The 17,500-nt window shown below is 38.0% G+C and overlaps 1 protein-coding gene and 2 long non-coding RNA genes across 5 annotated transcripts in view; 1 reads left to right on the forward strand and 2 right to left on the reverse strand.

The window, feature by feature from the left end:
- The window catches only part of LOC138032337 (uncharacterized), a 9,155-nt gene extending 6,430 nt beyond the window's left edge, over positions 1-2,725 (forward strand). Inside the window, exons 2-3 of the long non-coding RNA XR_011128356.1 lie at positions 1-1,646; positions 2,026-2,725. The exon at positions 1-1,646 is cut by the window's left edge and continues 948 nt beyond it. This is a non-coding gene — a long non-coding RNA (uncharacterized lncRNA). The remainder of the gene's footprint in view (positions 1,647-2,025) is intronic.
- The window catches only part of LOC138032335 (uncharacterized), a 17,161-nt gene extending 8,053 nt beyond the window's left edge, over positions 1-9,108 (reverse strand). Inside the window, exons 1-5 of one of the 3 annotated variants that reach the window (XR_011128351.1) lie at positions 8,859-9,107; positions 6,406-6,481; positions 5,728-5,864; positions 5,574-5,651; positions 4,232-4,368 (exon numbers count right to left, since the gene is read on the reverse strand). This is a non-coding gene — a long non-coding RNA (uncharacterized lncRNA). Of the gene's footprint in view, positions 1-4,231; positions 4,369-5,573; positions 5,865-6,405; positions 6,482-8,858 lie in introns of all 3 variants that reach the window. The other 2 variants (XR_011128350.1, XR_011128352.1) reach the window with 2 other exon arrangements.
- A 1,096-nt stretch (positions 9,109-10,204) lies between these two features.
- The window catches only part of LOC138033436 (putative leucine-rich repeat-containing protein DDB_G0290503), a 12,545-nt gene continuing 5,249 nt past the window's right edge, over positions 10,205-17,500 (reverse strand). The window contains exons 3-5 of the mRNA XM_068881179.1: positions 12,179-16,316; positions 11,161-11,279; positions 10,205-10,853 (exon numbers count right to left, since the gene is read on the reverse strand). Of these exons, the coding sequence (XP_068737280.1) occupies positions 10,757-10,853; positions 11,161-11,279; positions 12,179-16,316 (4,354 nt within the window). The 3' untranslated portion in view covers positions 10,205-10,756. The remainder of the gene's footprint in view (positions 10,854-11,160; positions 11,280-12,178; positions 16,317-17,500) is intronic.

Genomic DNA, 17,500 nt, shown 5'->3' on the forward strand with positions numbered 1-17,500 from the left:
CCACAAACTAATTACCGTTGCTGCTTGCCTGCTTCCCACCACCCACACGTGATGGAGATATAATAGAAAAATAGATTCGCGCAAACGGCCGGAAGACTCTTTTTCTCTTCCCAATTGTTGGCAATAAATGCCATCGAACCTGAACGCAGTATTTCCTTGTTTGAAGAAACAAGTCAGAAGCACAGAAAAAAAGATCGATCGTTGATAATATATTTACATGAAGAACTGTGAGAACAAGCCTTGTTACTCCCCTTAATGTAAATTTTTTTTTTTTTTTTGTCAGTCGCTATTCTGCAACATTTATTCATTCACAGAATGAATCATTTTTTGTTCCTAGTCATTCCAACAAGTACATTAAGATTATGACAAGAGGCTAACTTAAAGTATTAAATAGCTTAATAAGACGGGAGACTTCGACATAATCATCTTCTGACCGCAAGAAATTTAGTAATAATTCCTTTATCTTTTTACGAAAGAACGAGCGTTTAAGTAGTTTAATCAAGTAGGGAATAGAGTTCCAAATTTGGGCACCAATTCTCGAGAAAAAGGAATACATTTTATTAGTTCTAGAGAACTTAAAATAAAACAAGTCGCTAGAGACAGATCTACAGTAGTTCTGTAATTGTGAATCTGACTTGTTTTAACAAACTGATTGAGTATACTAGCTGGTGCTGACTGTCTGTTTATATCATACAGTAAATAGCTACAATCTCTAAAAAATAGGCTACATGTACATGTAGGTAGGGGAAGGCAACTTGATTTGAGAAAGAAGGGTACGGTGTGTTCTTTAGACTTACAGATTGAAGTAAATAAGACGTAAGGCCCGTTTTTGTAAAGTTACAATCTTTCTTTGAAATGTCAAGGGACAATTACCCCAAGCACAAATACCATAAGTTAAGTAAGGAACGATTAATGAGTTGTACACTGAAAGTAAAACACGACGCAGCACATAATGTCGAATCTTGGCTATAATTCCTATCGACTTGCTGATTTTGTGGCAGGGTTAGTATGTGTATATTTCCATGAAAGATTTGAATCAATCATCAAGCCAAGATATTTTACATTATAATCTTTCATTTCAAGGTTTGCGTAGGTGTTAGTTACGGAGTCAAGAATTCTAATCCCAGGTGTGAAGGGCATATTCTTTTGCCGGGGACGAAAGATGACAAAGTTTGATTTCTTTACGTGTATGTTCAGAGAGAGTTTGTTGGCTTTAAGCCATTCGTTGACGTTGCCAAGCTCGCGATTAACACGAGACTCGAGTTCCTTTAAGTTGTTATTTGAAAGTATTATACTGGTGTCGTCAGCGAATAGATAAAAAGAAAATAACGAAGAGGACTTGTAAATATCATTGATGTACAGAAGGAACTAGAGTGGTCCGAGGACTGAGCCTTATGGTATGCCGCACAAGGTCGTCTCAGCCTCAGACACAACATTATTAACTTCCGTGTTTTGCTTTCGATCAGTTAGATATGATCTGAACCAGGAGTTAATTACACCTCTAACACCATAATTTTCAAGTTTGGTGTCCTTCTGTGGTTTATTCTGTTGTCATTCCGCCTCGTACCGGTATATTCCGGTACCATCCGGTAGCGTATTGTTATGTGCTGCAATAACCAAGAGATGTCCACGAACAAGGCATACATGTAAGTGAAAAAGACCTCCCGAGTATGATATAAGGCATGCAACAAAAGTGTGACAATGAGCAGTTACATGTACTTGTACCCTTTTTAACTATTATTTAATTAGTTATACACTGTTACAATTATTATAGGTTAAGGATTAAGTTAAGCACTTCGTAAAGCACGCTTACTGTCCTTCATGACCATACAGGTACTGATCTTGATTAACTTTGAACTCCAAGTTCCACCGACTAGAGACCACAATGCTTGACTTTCTTTCCATTCACTGGATTTTCTGTGTAGACAAACTCTTACAGGGGACTCTATTATTTTATAAGCCTACTTTTATACTTTTACTCTAAGCATCTACATGTAGAATGTTCTGTTGCTATTAATTTTATAGTGTATTACAAGGTGTACTATTTGTGGAAACTGCTGAGTCACATCAAAGAAATTTCTGGAATATTTCAGATAATTCTAGAAAAGTCTGGAATTGCTTGACAAAAAAACTAAAGCTCTGGCCAAACGAGAGCGAGAGTTGAAGACAGTTGACGAGTTGAACCACATGAGTTTTAAAAGAAAACAAGCCCACCCTCTGCAAGCCAATGGAAAAGGAAAAAAGCCATTTCAGAGTCAACTGTCAATAGCCAGCGAATAGGGATCACGCTAAAATTAGAAGCCAGTTTGTAATTTCAAGATCAAAGAAGAGTTTTACTGATGTACATGTACATGTACTATATTCCACTTTATCTCTGAAAACGAGACCATTCACATTTTGATGTATTTCATTGAAACGCGCCAGCTTAGCATGGAACAAGAAACGGCAAAATGCAACCAAGAAAGGACGAACTTCAAACAAGATCCGCTCCAAGAGAACTCATTGTGATTACGTGTTTATAACATTAGGGCAAAATTTTCTTGTCACTGTTGAGGCACATCGAAAACCAGTTGGGAAAACGGATTACAAAAGCACTCAAGTTGTTCGATCGCATTATAGAGCAAAACAAACAAACAGATAAACTTTTCCTTTATGTCCAAAAGAGTACAGATGATTGTTATTTTACTTCCAGTTGACAATAAAAATTCGATTTTCATTCCTGAACAAAGGAAAAAGTGATTAAAACCACTTTCTGAAAATAACAAACGGTTTAGTGCCCAAGGAAAGAATTTGTGGAGTAACTTCTTGCACTAAGTATACCATGGAGTAGGGGGTGAAGGGTACCAAAGCTGTTCAAACAACCCAAACCTTTACAAAAATGCAAACCTATGCTTTAGATTGTTTAGGCCTAACGTTAGCATTTTTGTAAAGGTTTGGGTTGTTTCAGGTACAGTATTGTACCCCTCACCCCCAGAATAGTTATGCCGGTCAGTGGGTTAGGATATAAACTTGATGAACAGCGCCTTATTATTATTATTATTATTATTATTATTATTATTATTATTATTATTATTATTATTATTATTCACCAACATCTCTGTTGATTTAGCTGGTCTGTTTCTTGAAAAGCACGTAAGAGGAAAAACAGTTAAAACAGTATCTATGCCTATTCGCCTGCATGAATACATGAGCAGAAAACTAATTAAGAAATAGAGGACATTTTCCGTGTTTCCATAGCCTCATCTAAACACGAGGGGGAGTTTGGAGAATTCTCAACAGTTATGCAAACCCAAGACGCAGTCAAGGGTTTGCATAACTGTCGAGAATTCTCCCAACTCCCCGAGTGTTTAGATGAGGCTATGGAAACACAGAAAAATGTCCTCTATCGCTTTTATAAAATATTTGCAAAGATGAAGGAAAACGCTGGTATTTTTTACTTCTTGATTGAAAAAGGTTTCCTTGATACACACTCATATTTCCTACCAGCAAATCAAAATGCACGTCTGACAACACAACCAATCAAAATTCACAGCCGTGTTTTCGTACTCTCATCTAAACACAGCAATTGACCAATGAGAATACACGTACATGTACATGTACTATCCTAATTACTTTACAAATGGAAATGGCATATGGTCTAGATACAGAGATCTGACAACAGCACTAACTTTAGGAAGAAAAAGAGAATTGCACTACTTGGTGAATTCACTTGACAAGACAAAGACGCAAGAGTTGACAGTTAACAGAGGGGTGGTTTGGAAGTTCAACCCACCATCTGCACCCCATTTCAATGGCCTACAGGAAAGTTCATCAAAGCAGCCAAGAAAGCCATGTTTCAGGATAATGATTAAAAAGAGCTTATGACCGCGATTGAGGAAGCTGAAGGGCTGATGAATTCCAGCCCTATATGTATGAAGTATGGCATTCTTCAGTTAGCTACTGTAAGCTGTGCTTTGTTTCAAAGCTGCTTAAAATTTAACAGCAGTTGCTCTAAAAGGGTGTGTTTGTCCTGTTGCCACTCTGGAAAAAGTTCAAAAGCCTCGAGACTAACCTCACCGTTGAAGATTACCCTTAAAGCTAGCTATTATTCCGAGACAGATTTTATAAAACCATAATGACCTGAAAGCTTAACAAAATGCAGTTTTTCAAAGCTCCACTAAAAATAATTCAAGACTTGCCAAAATCTTCAGCTTGCCCCTTTGAGAAAACAACAAATCAGGTTGAAAATTACCTTGGATTTGCGTTACTTCATGCTACAGCACGGTCCTGCAATCTGCAATCTTCTTTGCAATTGATAATACACGTACATGTAGTTTCTTCTTATCCGCCATCTTGAATCATCTGGAGAGCAGTGCATTGTTGGAGCTCCTGAAATTTATAAAAACAGTATTGGACTGGATACCAGGATACAGGAGCACGGATTTTTTCCCTCTAAAACGACTTTTAAATTTTTAAACTAGATCGAGAGAATCCTTTTGAACAACTGCTTCCAGGTAACAAGGAAGAGTTGCATTAAGACTGGTATTCAGCACGGTGCTTTTATTTTCAAAAACTGCAATGAGGATTATTACGCCCTTAATTAATCACTGGTTGGATTGCGCCATTTCATTGTGAAGGAATCGCTTATTAAAAGTGTCAAAATTGAGACCTTATAACTTCTCTTTGAACAAGACACTTTCCATGCAATGAGCTTTTTATGAAACCGAAAATGCAAGTACAAAACACAGGTCACAGGTCATCATTTTATCACTACAGGTCATCATTTTACCACTACAGAAACAACCCTAACCGTAATGCTAACATTAGGCCTAAAAACTTTAGATTAGGCCTAAGATACGTTTTGCATTGGTAAAAAAATAACCTGTGACCTAGACCTGTGACTTGTGTTTTGTGCCTGCCGATGCATTTTTTCGTTTTCACAGTGAGGATGTCTTTCGGACAACTGCTGTAGTTGGCTGCAAAAGTCAGATGTTGAGGCCGACGCCTGAACAATTCTGAAGGAGTTGCTCACAGACGGATGATGATTATCTTGTAAAAATGGGCCATTGAACGAGACGAGACCAGATCCATTGCAAAAAGGAATCAAAGTCGTTTTAGGTTGCTGAATCGTTCTCTCAACTTCCGGATGTCTTTGGACACGTAAATTTCCATTCATTACATCGGTTTTCAAGACTTGCCGATTGTGTAACACCTCACGATTTTAAAAGTCAATGGGACCCTGTTCAGGAATGAAAGCGCTAAGATTGGATCGAGAAAAATGTTTGAGAACACTCGTTCGATGCTTTAAAAAAAAAACGGCCCTATGAATTATTCAAAGATGCCGAGAAAAAATCCGTAAAAAAGCTGAAAGATAACATCTGCGGGCTGACTGTTCAAGCTCAGGGCCGGGAGGCAAGCTTTGTTAAAAGTTACCGGTAATCGTTTTTTTATAAATAGTCGGGATGAGCTTTATCCCTTAAATCTAATCTAGGGTTACGAAATTTTAACCTTGTTTGGCATTCTTTAAAAAACTTGCGTGGAAAATCACTAGCCTACTACAATTTTAAAAAGGAGTATCAACCTTCAATCTATACCTTTAATTAAGGGCATTATCTTCACCTTCTTCTCTCCAAGTTCTTCATGACTGCTTTCAACTTTGCCAGTCACGTGTGCTGTACATTGATCATAAAATTAGTCCTCAAAGGAAACAATGGGGACAGAATTTAGCGTAATGATGAAAGCACTCGCCTTCTACTAATGTGGCCAGGTTCTTTTCCCGGACTCATTGACGAGTTTGTTGGCCCTCTTCATTTCCGCGTACTTCGGTTTTCCCCTCTCGTCAAAAGCTTGACTATGATTGATTTACAATCGAACCCTCTGAACTCCTGCAAAGTATAAATCAAACCCTAATTAGCCATAATCCCTATTAGAAGAGCATTTTTGTTTAGCTGGATGAGCTTGAGACTTTCATAAATTCATTTTCGTTGTTACAATTATTATTACTATCATCTTGATCCCAGAAACGTTGTCTCCCTACAACTCCAATAATTTTTTTTCTTAACGGTGTCAAGTCACCTGAAGCTGTCTCTTAAGGGGTCACCTTCGGTTTGCTATTCTATGCTCTACCATTCTGCATTCTTTAAATCTATTCTGACTTGCTGTTTGGAAAAAAAACCTTTTGTTAGAATAAAGGCGATCTAAGAGCAAATCACTTAACCAGGATACGACTTTTAGCTTTTAGTTTCCGCAAAGGGATTTTCCCGGTCCCTTCTAACCTGCGATCAGGTGTACTTTTCCTTAGACATGGTGCGAAAAGGTCCTTTTTTAAGCGCCCTGTCTCAAGAAAAGTACGCTTGATCGCAGGTTAGGTCCCTTCCAGACAATATGACATTCAGACTCGTTCTTCAGTGTTGAACACTCACTCACCTTCAGATTTAAGTAGATATCTTTAGGTTTTCTGTATTACCCCAGCGTGGTAATAATTTCATGTTACAAGTTATGTCTGTAACAAAAGAGAAACAAAATTTGAAGATTTGACGCTTAACGTCGAAAGCGTTCGGGTTTTTTTGTTTTTTACTTTTTAAAGAATTTTTAGCCTTGTAAATACTAGTCACATTTTACTGAGCGAATATTATGGACATTTGAAGATTTGATTATCAATTCTTAGGTAATTGTAAAAGCATTAAGGTGAGTTATGATGGGAATGTTGTGCTGGTTGACGTGAAAAATACGGAAGAGAAAAGAGAAAGGGAAGATCAACAAAAAAAAGAAAGGAAAGGAAAAAAATCTCCTTCAGTATTACTAGCAATAAAGTAAATTTTATGCTGTCTGTTAGAAAAACGCTGTATAGCGCGATCGATGTATCTTGTATTCGCGGGATCCTTATTAATTTAGTATTAGTAAATTTGGTGTTGCGATTAAAGTTAGTTTGCGAAATTTCATGGCAGCATTTTTTGATAAAAAAGTCTGTTGATGCGAACTGACCCTCAGGTGGAGTCCATTTCGATTTACACGTAGTTAATGTGCTAAAGGCATCTTTTTTCTGTAGTGTCGGATTGGTCTTCTTTGTCATGGAAAAATGCTTTTAGTTGAACGCGGCGAAGAAAATTTTCGACATCTTGTTTGGTTGTGAATTCGTCGGTTTCAGTTTGGCTATAGGAACGAAATTAAGGCCTTTGCTAAGAACAGACTTTTCGGCGTCCGAAAGTGGTAGGTTAGACACCCTTAAATAGGAAGGCCTTTGGTACTTTACAAGCCTTGGAAATTCCCGTATGCGCACACCAAACGCATCATAAACTAAGTGATCCTAAGTGTGTTAGTTCCTAAAGAGTATGACACCAAAAATATGATTAATCAAAGACTGATAAAGGGAGTATTGCCGTCCACTTTATCTTTTCACTCCAATTTGACCTATATCAATTGCTTTGCTCAAAAAATAACACTAATAAAAATTCATTTAAAAAATTTCCTGAAATAATCCAAATGCTCGCAGCGTAAAAGCACAAAGAGATTAGATTAGTACTAGATTGAGTACATTTCGAGTTGCTGTAAATCCAAATCAATTGGTGCATTGCAGTTGAGTTGCTTGTTTCAACCCATCAGTTACCAGCCCAACAAATGTTCAATTGCAAGCTCCCAAACTAAAAAAATAATAATACTACACGTTCTGCAAATGTCAAGATACTTCATTACCAGATCAAACAATCAGTGAGGTTGTAGCCCACTACTCTCAAAGTAGGTGGTGCCCCAGGGCGTAGCCAGGGGGGTCCTGGGGTGCCCGTGTACTTCCCCCCCCCCCCCCCCTCCCTTTGCGACAGTCACAACATAATACAAACCATATCTGTGAGACTGGAACAGAGTAAGTTATGTCACCTGCAACTTAGGGGGTATTTCCATGAGACTGGGACGAACTTGTACCAGTATAAAATTTTTGTAGCTTTTTACATGAAACCAGGAGATGCTTGGTGCCTGGTTTCGGGATGAAACGATATGTTTCGATATTTAGACAGACATTTCCGCCCACAGTTCGGACCCTACTACACCATCATTAAACGCTCTTTACCATTACAATCGTTTGATTAATGTTGTCAATTCATGTAACACATATAAGTATAGCTACTTCTCTACAACTGAAAAGGATGAGCTTCACCCATTCATCCTCAAGTATGATGGACAAGCCTTCTGTGAAAGGATTATAAGCTGTCGTAATATCAGATTACTTTCGTCCGTCTCGTTGATTTTGCGTGTTTTAGTGTTATATCTGTTTTCTGTATTATTTCTTGTATTATTCAAAGGAATGGGAGACCTATGTGGAATATCACAGTCGATAAACAAATAAAAAAATAAATAATATATAGATAAATACAAATAGAACAATGAATATATAAATTAATGTTATGTATACAGGCAGTGTGGGGAAATAGCTTGTATCGAGTCTGTGAATGAATGTGTAAAAAGGAAAAGTGTACTGTTGTACTGTTTATCAAAGAGCAAAAGGAACTGTATTGTTGTTTATTATCAGTATTATGCCCTGCCGTTGCTATGATCAATCTATCATCAACTTTAGCTCGTCTACTCCTTAAAAAGTTGTTACCATAGAAAAGATTGTAAAACTAATATTAAAAGAAATCTGTATCATACAATATATACTCGTAAAAAAAATGTAAAACTTCATCATAAAAAAGTATTATATCCATAGATATGATATGACATAAAATAATCTATGATAATGACATGATGGCTGGTATTTTGCATACTTGGCATAAACTGGAATATCATACACATCTTTTGGTATCATTAGGTAGTTTTATTACAACGCAAATCAAGCAATACTTGATGCAGACAAAAGTATAAGTTACATAGCATTTTTGTCAAAATACCTGTTAAGCATTCGTTGTGAAACACCTTGAAATTTGCTTCCTCGATCGAGTGTCCTGCACGCCATTTTGTAATCATCAGCTAGCCCCTTTGACAACGTGATACAGACGGGACCTCGACCATAATGTTTGTGACCAGAACTCCATAAGACAACTTTCCAACATGGGTATCATATCTTCAGGAAAAAGGGCCATGAAAACGACGTAAATTTTCATTTTAGTTTCGCCATTGCGTTTCTTGAGCTGAAACGTGGCAGAAAAAAACTGCATAATTTAGTAGTAATTAGCAATTCAAATGTACAGCCAGAATGTGAATTCCTCCGCCATGTTGTTTCCTTTCAAATGCAAATTCAAAACCATTTGGAAGAGAGGGTACGTTTTTCCTTATCCAATCAACGCAGAATTTCTTGTCGAACTATCAAAGGACGGTATTTTAAGAGATCATCCTATTTGTTAGATAAAGGAGCAATAATTTTCTCCTCGTGTATGCATACATGCCTAGTTTAATGTATTTATAGATCATTTTTACATCATTTTTATTTTCTCCCATAGATTTTCAAAACTTGTTGCCTTTCTTTGGGTTGGGGTAGGGTAGGGTTTGCGCAGCGGCGAGAGCATTCTCCTTTCAGCAATGCGGCCCGGGTTTCATTCTTGGACTCAACCCTCATTTGTGGGTTGATTTTTTGTGGCTGGCTACTCTGCTGCTCTCCGGTTACTCCTGTTTTCTCCTCTCATCAAAACCCAATACTGACATTTGACTTGATCAACATTAACCTCCTTTGATTTAATTTGATTTCCAATCTCCCCAATTTGTAGAACACCTGTGCTCAGCTAAATAAGATGAAGAACAAATTATAGTGACGATGATGATGATGACGACAACAATGATTGATGACGACGACAATAACGATGACGATGACGATGATGATGATGTTAATGATTGATGAACATTCCACAAAAAGCTTGTCTCTTGGGAGTCCAAACAAAAGTTCAAAATGTGAGGGGAAGATAGAGATCATTTTCATAACAAAAGAATTCAATTGTAATTAGGTTAGTTTGGTATTCTCACGTCTTGTGAAAACTCTCTGGCTAATGCCAATCTTCTTCTGGATTAAGCGCAAACAAGTAAACGACTTCCACGTGATTCTTTTACCAGAGATTTCGTATGATAAGAATACGCTTAGTCACCTCCCCCTCAGGGTGCTCTTAATTGTCCATAAAACGACTAATAGCGATGAACAGAAAATATGATGAATCCCAAGTGGTGAAAGACAGGCCGGTTGGGTGATTACAACAGCAGCCGGGAAATACAACTGGAGATTGGATTGCGTATAAAAGGCAGTGGTCAGAACGGTACTTGAATCTGGGAATTCCGGATTGTAAGCCCTGCCCCTTAACCACTGAAGTGAAGTGAACTTATTTAGTCAGACAAATAAGGTAATACACATGTTGTTACAATAAACGACATTTATTTTCATGAACACAAGCTCCATAAAGTTTTCATTCGAGAAAACCTTTCGCTGACACAACATACACTTGACTAAAAAATTTATAAAAAAATAATTTACACTTTTTTTCTTGAATTGTCTTGGCTTATTGACACAAAACCAATATATCAACTGCTAGAGAATCTTACAATAATATTTTTGAGCAAACTCGAAGGACTGTGAAATATTTTCGTGCATTTTTTAAAAAACCCGTACACGAGTAAATTATATGGCTGCGATCGATAGATCATTCGATTTTGTTGAATAACCTATCAAAAAGTCTGAAAAACAAAATAAAAACCAAATAGTCTCGAGAACAAGCTAACTTTTTTTCATAAAGTTAAATTTTATATCTAACTTTTCTCTGTTCCTTTATTTAAAAAAATCTCGTAGATAAATATTAAATAAATTCCTTCAGCATTGCTGTCGTGGAACAGAGCTCTTCTCGGTTTTCTTTCGCGTAAAAAATCCTCGAATTCTATTGGTTATCCCAGGCTTCTTTTTAGAAATTCTGTGGGCAAAGAAAACAAAAATTTGTATTGAACACTTACAGTACGAAAATCAGGGATCACTAAATCTTAATTGTCTCTTAGGAGATATGGAAAGAAAATCAACACCGGAAATTCTCTAATAAACTGATGAGTTATTAAAATTAAATGGATTTCCGACAAATGGCCTTTTTCAGAAGTTCAGGAATTATTCATGAACTTAATTTGATTGACGAGCTCCGTCTCACGGTTTTAATTGCAACAGAGTTGACCTATATAAAAGCACTCAGTGCAACACAATAAGCTCTTCGAAAACCTCGGTTTACTTACCGTTTCTTTGAAGTAACCCTGGGAGTATCCTTATTTGCAACACAATCACTGGTGAATTCACTAGTCACGTCTTTAGTGTTTTCTTGAATTTCTCGTCCCTTTGTTTCTGAAGGAACCAACTGCAAATAAGAAAAGCAGAAACAAAACCATGAGGGCGATTTTGATTTGACTCTAACGCGAAATCTTTACAAATGTCTTGGTTTGTGCTTGCGTTTTGCATAATAATAGAGCCAAATCACGAAAAAACTTTTTCGCTGTTGTTCAGTACACCAAACATGGCCGCCAATGATGTCAGGTGCAAGCCAACGATACCTATTAAGTAATTTGTTAGGGCTGCAGAAGGTGATATTTCGCGATACGTTGCGCATTGGCTAAAAAATTCTCGCGCTGTTATGTGACCAATAACAAACCGCACTCGTAAAACTCTCCGTGCTTTTCTCGCGCATGTTTTTCCGTGCAAAACGCTGGTTTCATATCCATTGCTTTCTAGTTTTATAGCCTGCGTCTTTAATTATTGTGCAGAGAAATAATTTGGGTTTTTTCTGGGAACCCTTAATTTTGTACAGAAGATTCACCACCTATAGACAGACAGACACCTTCTCATACCTAATTCCTTCTCGGATAAATATATCTTATTTGACGATTTAGTGTGTAGTATCGTGGAATACTTTGTAGTATCGTGGAATATTTTACGAGCCCGTAGAGCGAGTCAAATTACCAGAGACGAGTATAGACATCCCACAATACTACTACACACTAAATCGTCCAATAAGCTATTTATTGCCCAACTAGTTCGCACTATATTTTTAGCAGATGAATTGTAAACAACCGAGAACGCGACAAATTTGTACGTTACAAGTTCGGGACAAACGTCAGCAACTCAACAAGTCAAACCGGTAATAACTAACTAACTCGTTTCGTACTTTTCTGTACAATAACTAATACGGATGGATAATAAAGCTTGACATTCAACCAATTCCGACTTGCAGAAATATTTGAACAAATAAAATTCTCTTACCACAGGTATACGAGGTCCTGCAAACACATCTCTATCACCATAGCAGAACGCTCTTTGCGTCAATTTTTGATTCTCCATTGTCAATTGTTGCTTCTCCTGTGTTAAGGAATTAATATCCTGCTCAAGTAACTTTTTATCATCTGAAGCTTTCAGTTTGCGTTGCAAGAACTTCTTTTTGCGAGTAGGGTTGTCCTTGAACTCTTTTTCAATGAATTCTGTTTCTCGCTTTTCGGATTCTAATCTTTTAAGACGAAATCTGGACTCATTTAATTTGATCTTTAAATCCAATATTTGTCTTTCTCTTGCCTTTAATTCCTCACGAAAAAAGGTAATTTGCTTTTGCAAATCTCTATTTTCCTTCTTGGCCGTAATTTTTTCCTTTTCCAACAGCATTAAAGTCGCAACAACTTTTTCCTCCATTCTTTCCTTTTCCTTCTTAACTTGTGTGAGCTCGGCTGACAACAATTTCGTTTCCTTCAATTTGTTCTGAACTCGTTTCAAGGCATCCTTAAGGTCTGTAACAGTGTTCTCATATTTGGAATTCATGCTATCCAGAAGCGAAGTTTTCCATTGTACATCAAACTGTGTCTTTTCCAGTGCAGTTGTTTTCTCTTTCAGAGAACTTTGCAAGCTCTCTACATCAGTGGTCAAGCGCTCTATAACACTTTCAGTCTCCAAATCTTTATGTGTATTCGTAGATCTTAACCTTTCGGTCAGAACTAAAAGCTTTGACTCCTTTACTTGCAGGTGAACTTCCATTTCGTCCATTGCTAATTGCTTCTCTCTAAGCAATTTTTGCACTCTTTTCAAATTACTTTGAAGCTGTTGGACGATGCCTTCGTATTTGGCCTCAGTCTCCATCTTATCTCCCAACGCACTCTGCAATTTCTTTACAGTTTCATCCTGCTTGGCCTCAATATCGATAAGCAGTGATTCATTTTTTTCTATCGCGTCAGTCTTTTCCCTCAACTTGATCTCCAAGCTTTCAATTTCATTGTGCAATTTCTTCACAGTGGCTTTATGCTTGGCCTCCATATCGACAAGCAGTGATTCATTTTTCTCTATCGCGTCAATCTTTTCCCTCAACTTGATCTCCAAGCTTTCAATTTCATTGTGCAATTTGTTCACAGTTTCTTCCTGCTTGGCCTCAATATCGATACTGAGCAGCGATTCATTTTTCTCTATCGCGTCAGTCTTTTCCTTCAACTTCATCTGCAAGCTTTCTAGTTCATTGTGCAATTTCTTCACAGTTACGTCATGCTTAGCCTCAATATCGACAAGCAGTGATTCATTTTTCTCGATCGCGTCATTCTTTTCCCTCACCTTAATCTCCAAGCTTTCTAGTTCATTGTGCAATTTCTTCACAGTTTCATCTTGCTTGGCCTCCTTATCGACAAGCAGTAGTTCATTTCTCTCTACCGCGTCAATCTTTTCCCTCAACTTGATCTCCAAGCTTTCAATTTCATTGTGCAATTTCTTCACAGTTTCTTCCTTCTTGGCCTCCTTTTCGACAAGCAGTGATTCATTTTTCTCTATGGCGTCATTCTTTTCCCTTAACTTCATCTCCAAGCTTTCTAGTTCATTGTGCAATTTCTTCACAGTGGCTTTATGCTTGGCCTCCATATCGACAAGTAGTGATTCATTTTTCTCGATCGTATCATTCTTTTCCCTTAACTTCATCTCCAAGCTTTCTTGTTCATTATGCAATTTCTTCACAGTTACGTCATGCGTGGCCTCCATATCGGCAAGCAGCGATTCATTTTTCTCGATCGCGTCATTCTTTTCCCTCAACTTCATCTGCAAGCTTTCTAGTTCATTGTGTAATTTCTTCACAGAGGCTTTATGCTTGGCCTTCACATCGACAAGCAGTGATTCATTTTTCTCTATCGCGTCATTCCTTTCCTTCAACGTGATTTTCAAGCTTTCTAGTTCATTGTGCAACAATTTCTTCACAGTTTCATCTTTCTTGGCCTCCTTATCGACAAGCAGCGATTCATTTTTCTCTATCGCGTCATTTTTTCCCCTCAACTTCATCTCCAGGCTTTCTAGTTCATTGTGCAATTTCTTCACAGTAATGTCATGCTTAGCCTCAATATCGACAAGCAGTGATTCATTTTTCTCTATCGCGTCATTCTTTTTACTCAACTCCATCTCCAAGCTTTCTACTTTATTTTGCAATTTCTTCACAGTTTCTTCCTGCTTGGCCTCCTTATCGACAAGTAGTGATTCATTTTTCTCAATCGCGTCATTCTTTTCCCTTAACTTAATCTCCAAGCTTTCAATTTCATTGTGCAATTTCTTCACAGTGGCTTTACGCTTGGTCTCCATATCGACAAGCAGCGATTCATTTTTCTCTATCGCGTCAATCTTTTCCCTCAACTTGATCTGCAAGCTCTCTAGTTCATTTTGCAACTTTTCCACAGTGGCTTTATACTTATCTTCGGTATCGCCAAATATTGCTTGTTTTAACTTAAACTGTGCTTCCATTTGTGCTAAAAAGTCATTCTTTTTGGTCAATTTGAGCTGCAAGCTTTCCATTTCATTTTCGAGTCTCCTCACAGCTTCTCTTTGCTTTCCCTCGGTATTGGCAAACGCTGATGCTTCCAATTCTGTCATTAGCCTCGCACTTTCCTTGATCTTCTCGCTTGTTTTTGATTCATTCAGTTCCCTGTTAGACATATCGGCTGTTATCTTAAAACTGGCAGTATCGGTTCTTGATGTCGTGCCGTTGTCCTCGAGGCCTTCGACTCGGCGTTCTAGCATTCTTTCTCTATCTTTACTTAATTTCAAGCATCCCTGTAATAGCCTCCCTTCTTCTCGCAGGTAGATGTAGTCTTGTTCCTCAAAAACCGTCTTTTTGAAATCCTCCATCATTACATTAAGTTCATCGAGCTGGAATTGTAATATCTCGTTTCTTTCTTTGCTGTCTTTGAGTTTCTTTTCCAAAGTGTCAATATGATACACGAGATACTTATTATTCATTTTTACATTGTCAAGCTCGTCTACCATCTCTATAAAAGTCTGCTTCCTTCTCTTGATGTTATCTCTCAAATTTGCCAACTCTCTCTCTTTGTATTTTTGACTGGAAGCTAAACGCTGTGTCTCAAGTTTCAACCTAAGGTTCTCCCTTTGGGCAAATTCTCGTTCCATCTTACAAGTCTTCACCTCCTCCTTCAAGGTACTAACCTCTTGATCCAAAAGTTTATTATCCCCCTTGTTTGTTAAGGGAATCATTATGTTCAAAGCCTCATTTTTCTCTTCTGTTTCATTCAGTAATGCTCTGCACAATGTTTCTTGTCCATAAGCGCAGTCTTCCTCCCCAACTGACTTGTCCTCCTTTTTTAAACGAACATCTTTGCTGAGGTCTAAGGTTTGAGCAAAACGTATGGACTCTTCAATTTCCATTGGTTGGACAGCTTTAGGTTGAAGAACTGCCTCAATCGCCTCTTCGCGAATCTCCTCTGTAATATTATCTGCATCAACATTACGGACTGTGCAAATGTCAGATTCTTTTTTATTAACGCTGCCTTTCTCTGCAAAGAACGCCTCTTTTTTCTCATTTATTACATCTTCACCACGAGGAAATCCTTGATCTAGCATTTTAGACAACTCGACGTCCTTTGTCTCGGCACCGTTTTGAATAAACGACACTGAAGCCTCTTCACGAATTGCATCTTCATTGTGATCTGATTCATCATTACGGATTGCACAAATTTCAACATCTTCTGTATAAATATCACTTTCTCCCTCAACTAACTCCTCTTCCTTTCTTGACTCGACATCGTATTTGTTGTCATCTGGATCACCATTATGTATTGAACTAACGGTAGCGTCTTCCGTGTAAACGCTGTCGTTCCCCGGAATCGACTGCTCTGCATTTTCATGAATCACATTTTCGGTGGAAACAAAACTTTGCTGAGGTACTGTCGCGACTTCAACATTCTCTGTGTGGGTGATGTCTCTCTTTCCACGTGATTCAAGGCCCTCTTCGTTTATCACATCCTTGCTGGAATCGAAATGCTCATGTTCCACTTTTTCGTTTTCCTCCAAGTTTGCCGGAAATGCATCTGTTTTGACGCTCTTCTCAGTAAGTGCCAACTGGAGCCGTTCTTTGTCCTTAAGGGTCTCTACCTTTTCACTGAAATACAAAAACACCATATAATTCGTTTCTAAACAAGAACATTGGAACATTTTTTACTTCAGACTAGGCTTACTTTAAAAAATGGGCAAATGTATAGATTCCAAATTTGACTAGTTTTTTGGCCATATACCTCTTCCAACTCTAAATAGAAAAATCAAAGACTTGTTGACATCTACAAGAGATTTTATTAACTTGCGAAAGCTGTGTAAACAAGCTTGAGTAGAACAGTGTGGCGTTTTCTTATTACACTTCCTAGACGTAACTACATTTGTTTTATTTACTGTCTTTTCTGGTGAGACAGCTATTTACTCGAAATGCGCCTATGATTATTTTATAGAATATACGCAATATAAATTATAAATATCATTAATAATATTGATATTAATAAATTTTCTGCGACAAAAATGCCAAAATGAAGCTTATTAAGGTAATTTCTTTAAAAATGACGCACAGTACTATCAAGATTTTTGTCAAACTTGGCACAATTCATATTCATACACCGGACATTAAAAAATCTCCACCCTGGGTTTGTCACCTTGTCGCGGTGGTGGAGCTTGTGTGTCTCAGTGACCCAAAGAGCTATGCTGGTGGGGACTTAGTCCCTGGTGGGTTCAACTGTGCCGGATTGGTCGAGGGATAGAGACCTGACAAAGGACAGCCCCTGGTCCTCCGGGTTGGGGGTTGGGTGTTAGGCTAATCACCTAACCTCGTAAAAAATGAATGATTACAGAAACCTTACACATTAGAGGCAATCTACCGAATCTTGGGGACCGAGCTGGAACACAACATGACGCCCCAGAGTGAAAACCGCGTGGAAACTCTAGAGCCGGGGACGCCAATAGTGCACCCAAAAACACAGTTGAGGATAGGAAACTGGAACGTGAGAACCTTGTATGCACAAGGGAAGACAGACCAAGCGGCGAAAGCAATGAGGGAAGCTAAGTGTTGCAGATAATGGGTATAAGTAAGATTAAATGGCAAGATAAGATTAGTAATAGAGAGCTAATGGAAAGGGCTAACGTGGAGAGGTTGAGGGAAGAGGTAAGAAGAAGAAGATGCCGGTTCATTGGACACATCCTCAGACAACAACCTGACAATGACTGTGTTACAGCATTGACATGGACCCCAGAAGAGTTATTATGATTGCCCTTAAAATCATTTGAGCAGCAAAAACGGCCTTT

Source organism: Montipora capricornis, chromosome 14 (genome assembly GCF_036669925.1).
Source record: "Montipora capricornis isolate CH-2021 chromosome 14, ASM3666992v2, whole genome shotgun sequence".
NCBI lineage: Eukaryota > Metazoa > Cnidaria > Anthozoa > Scleractinia > Acroporidae > Montipora > Montipora capricornis.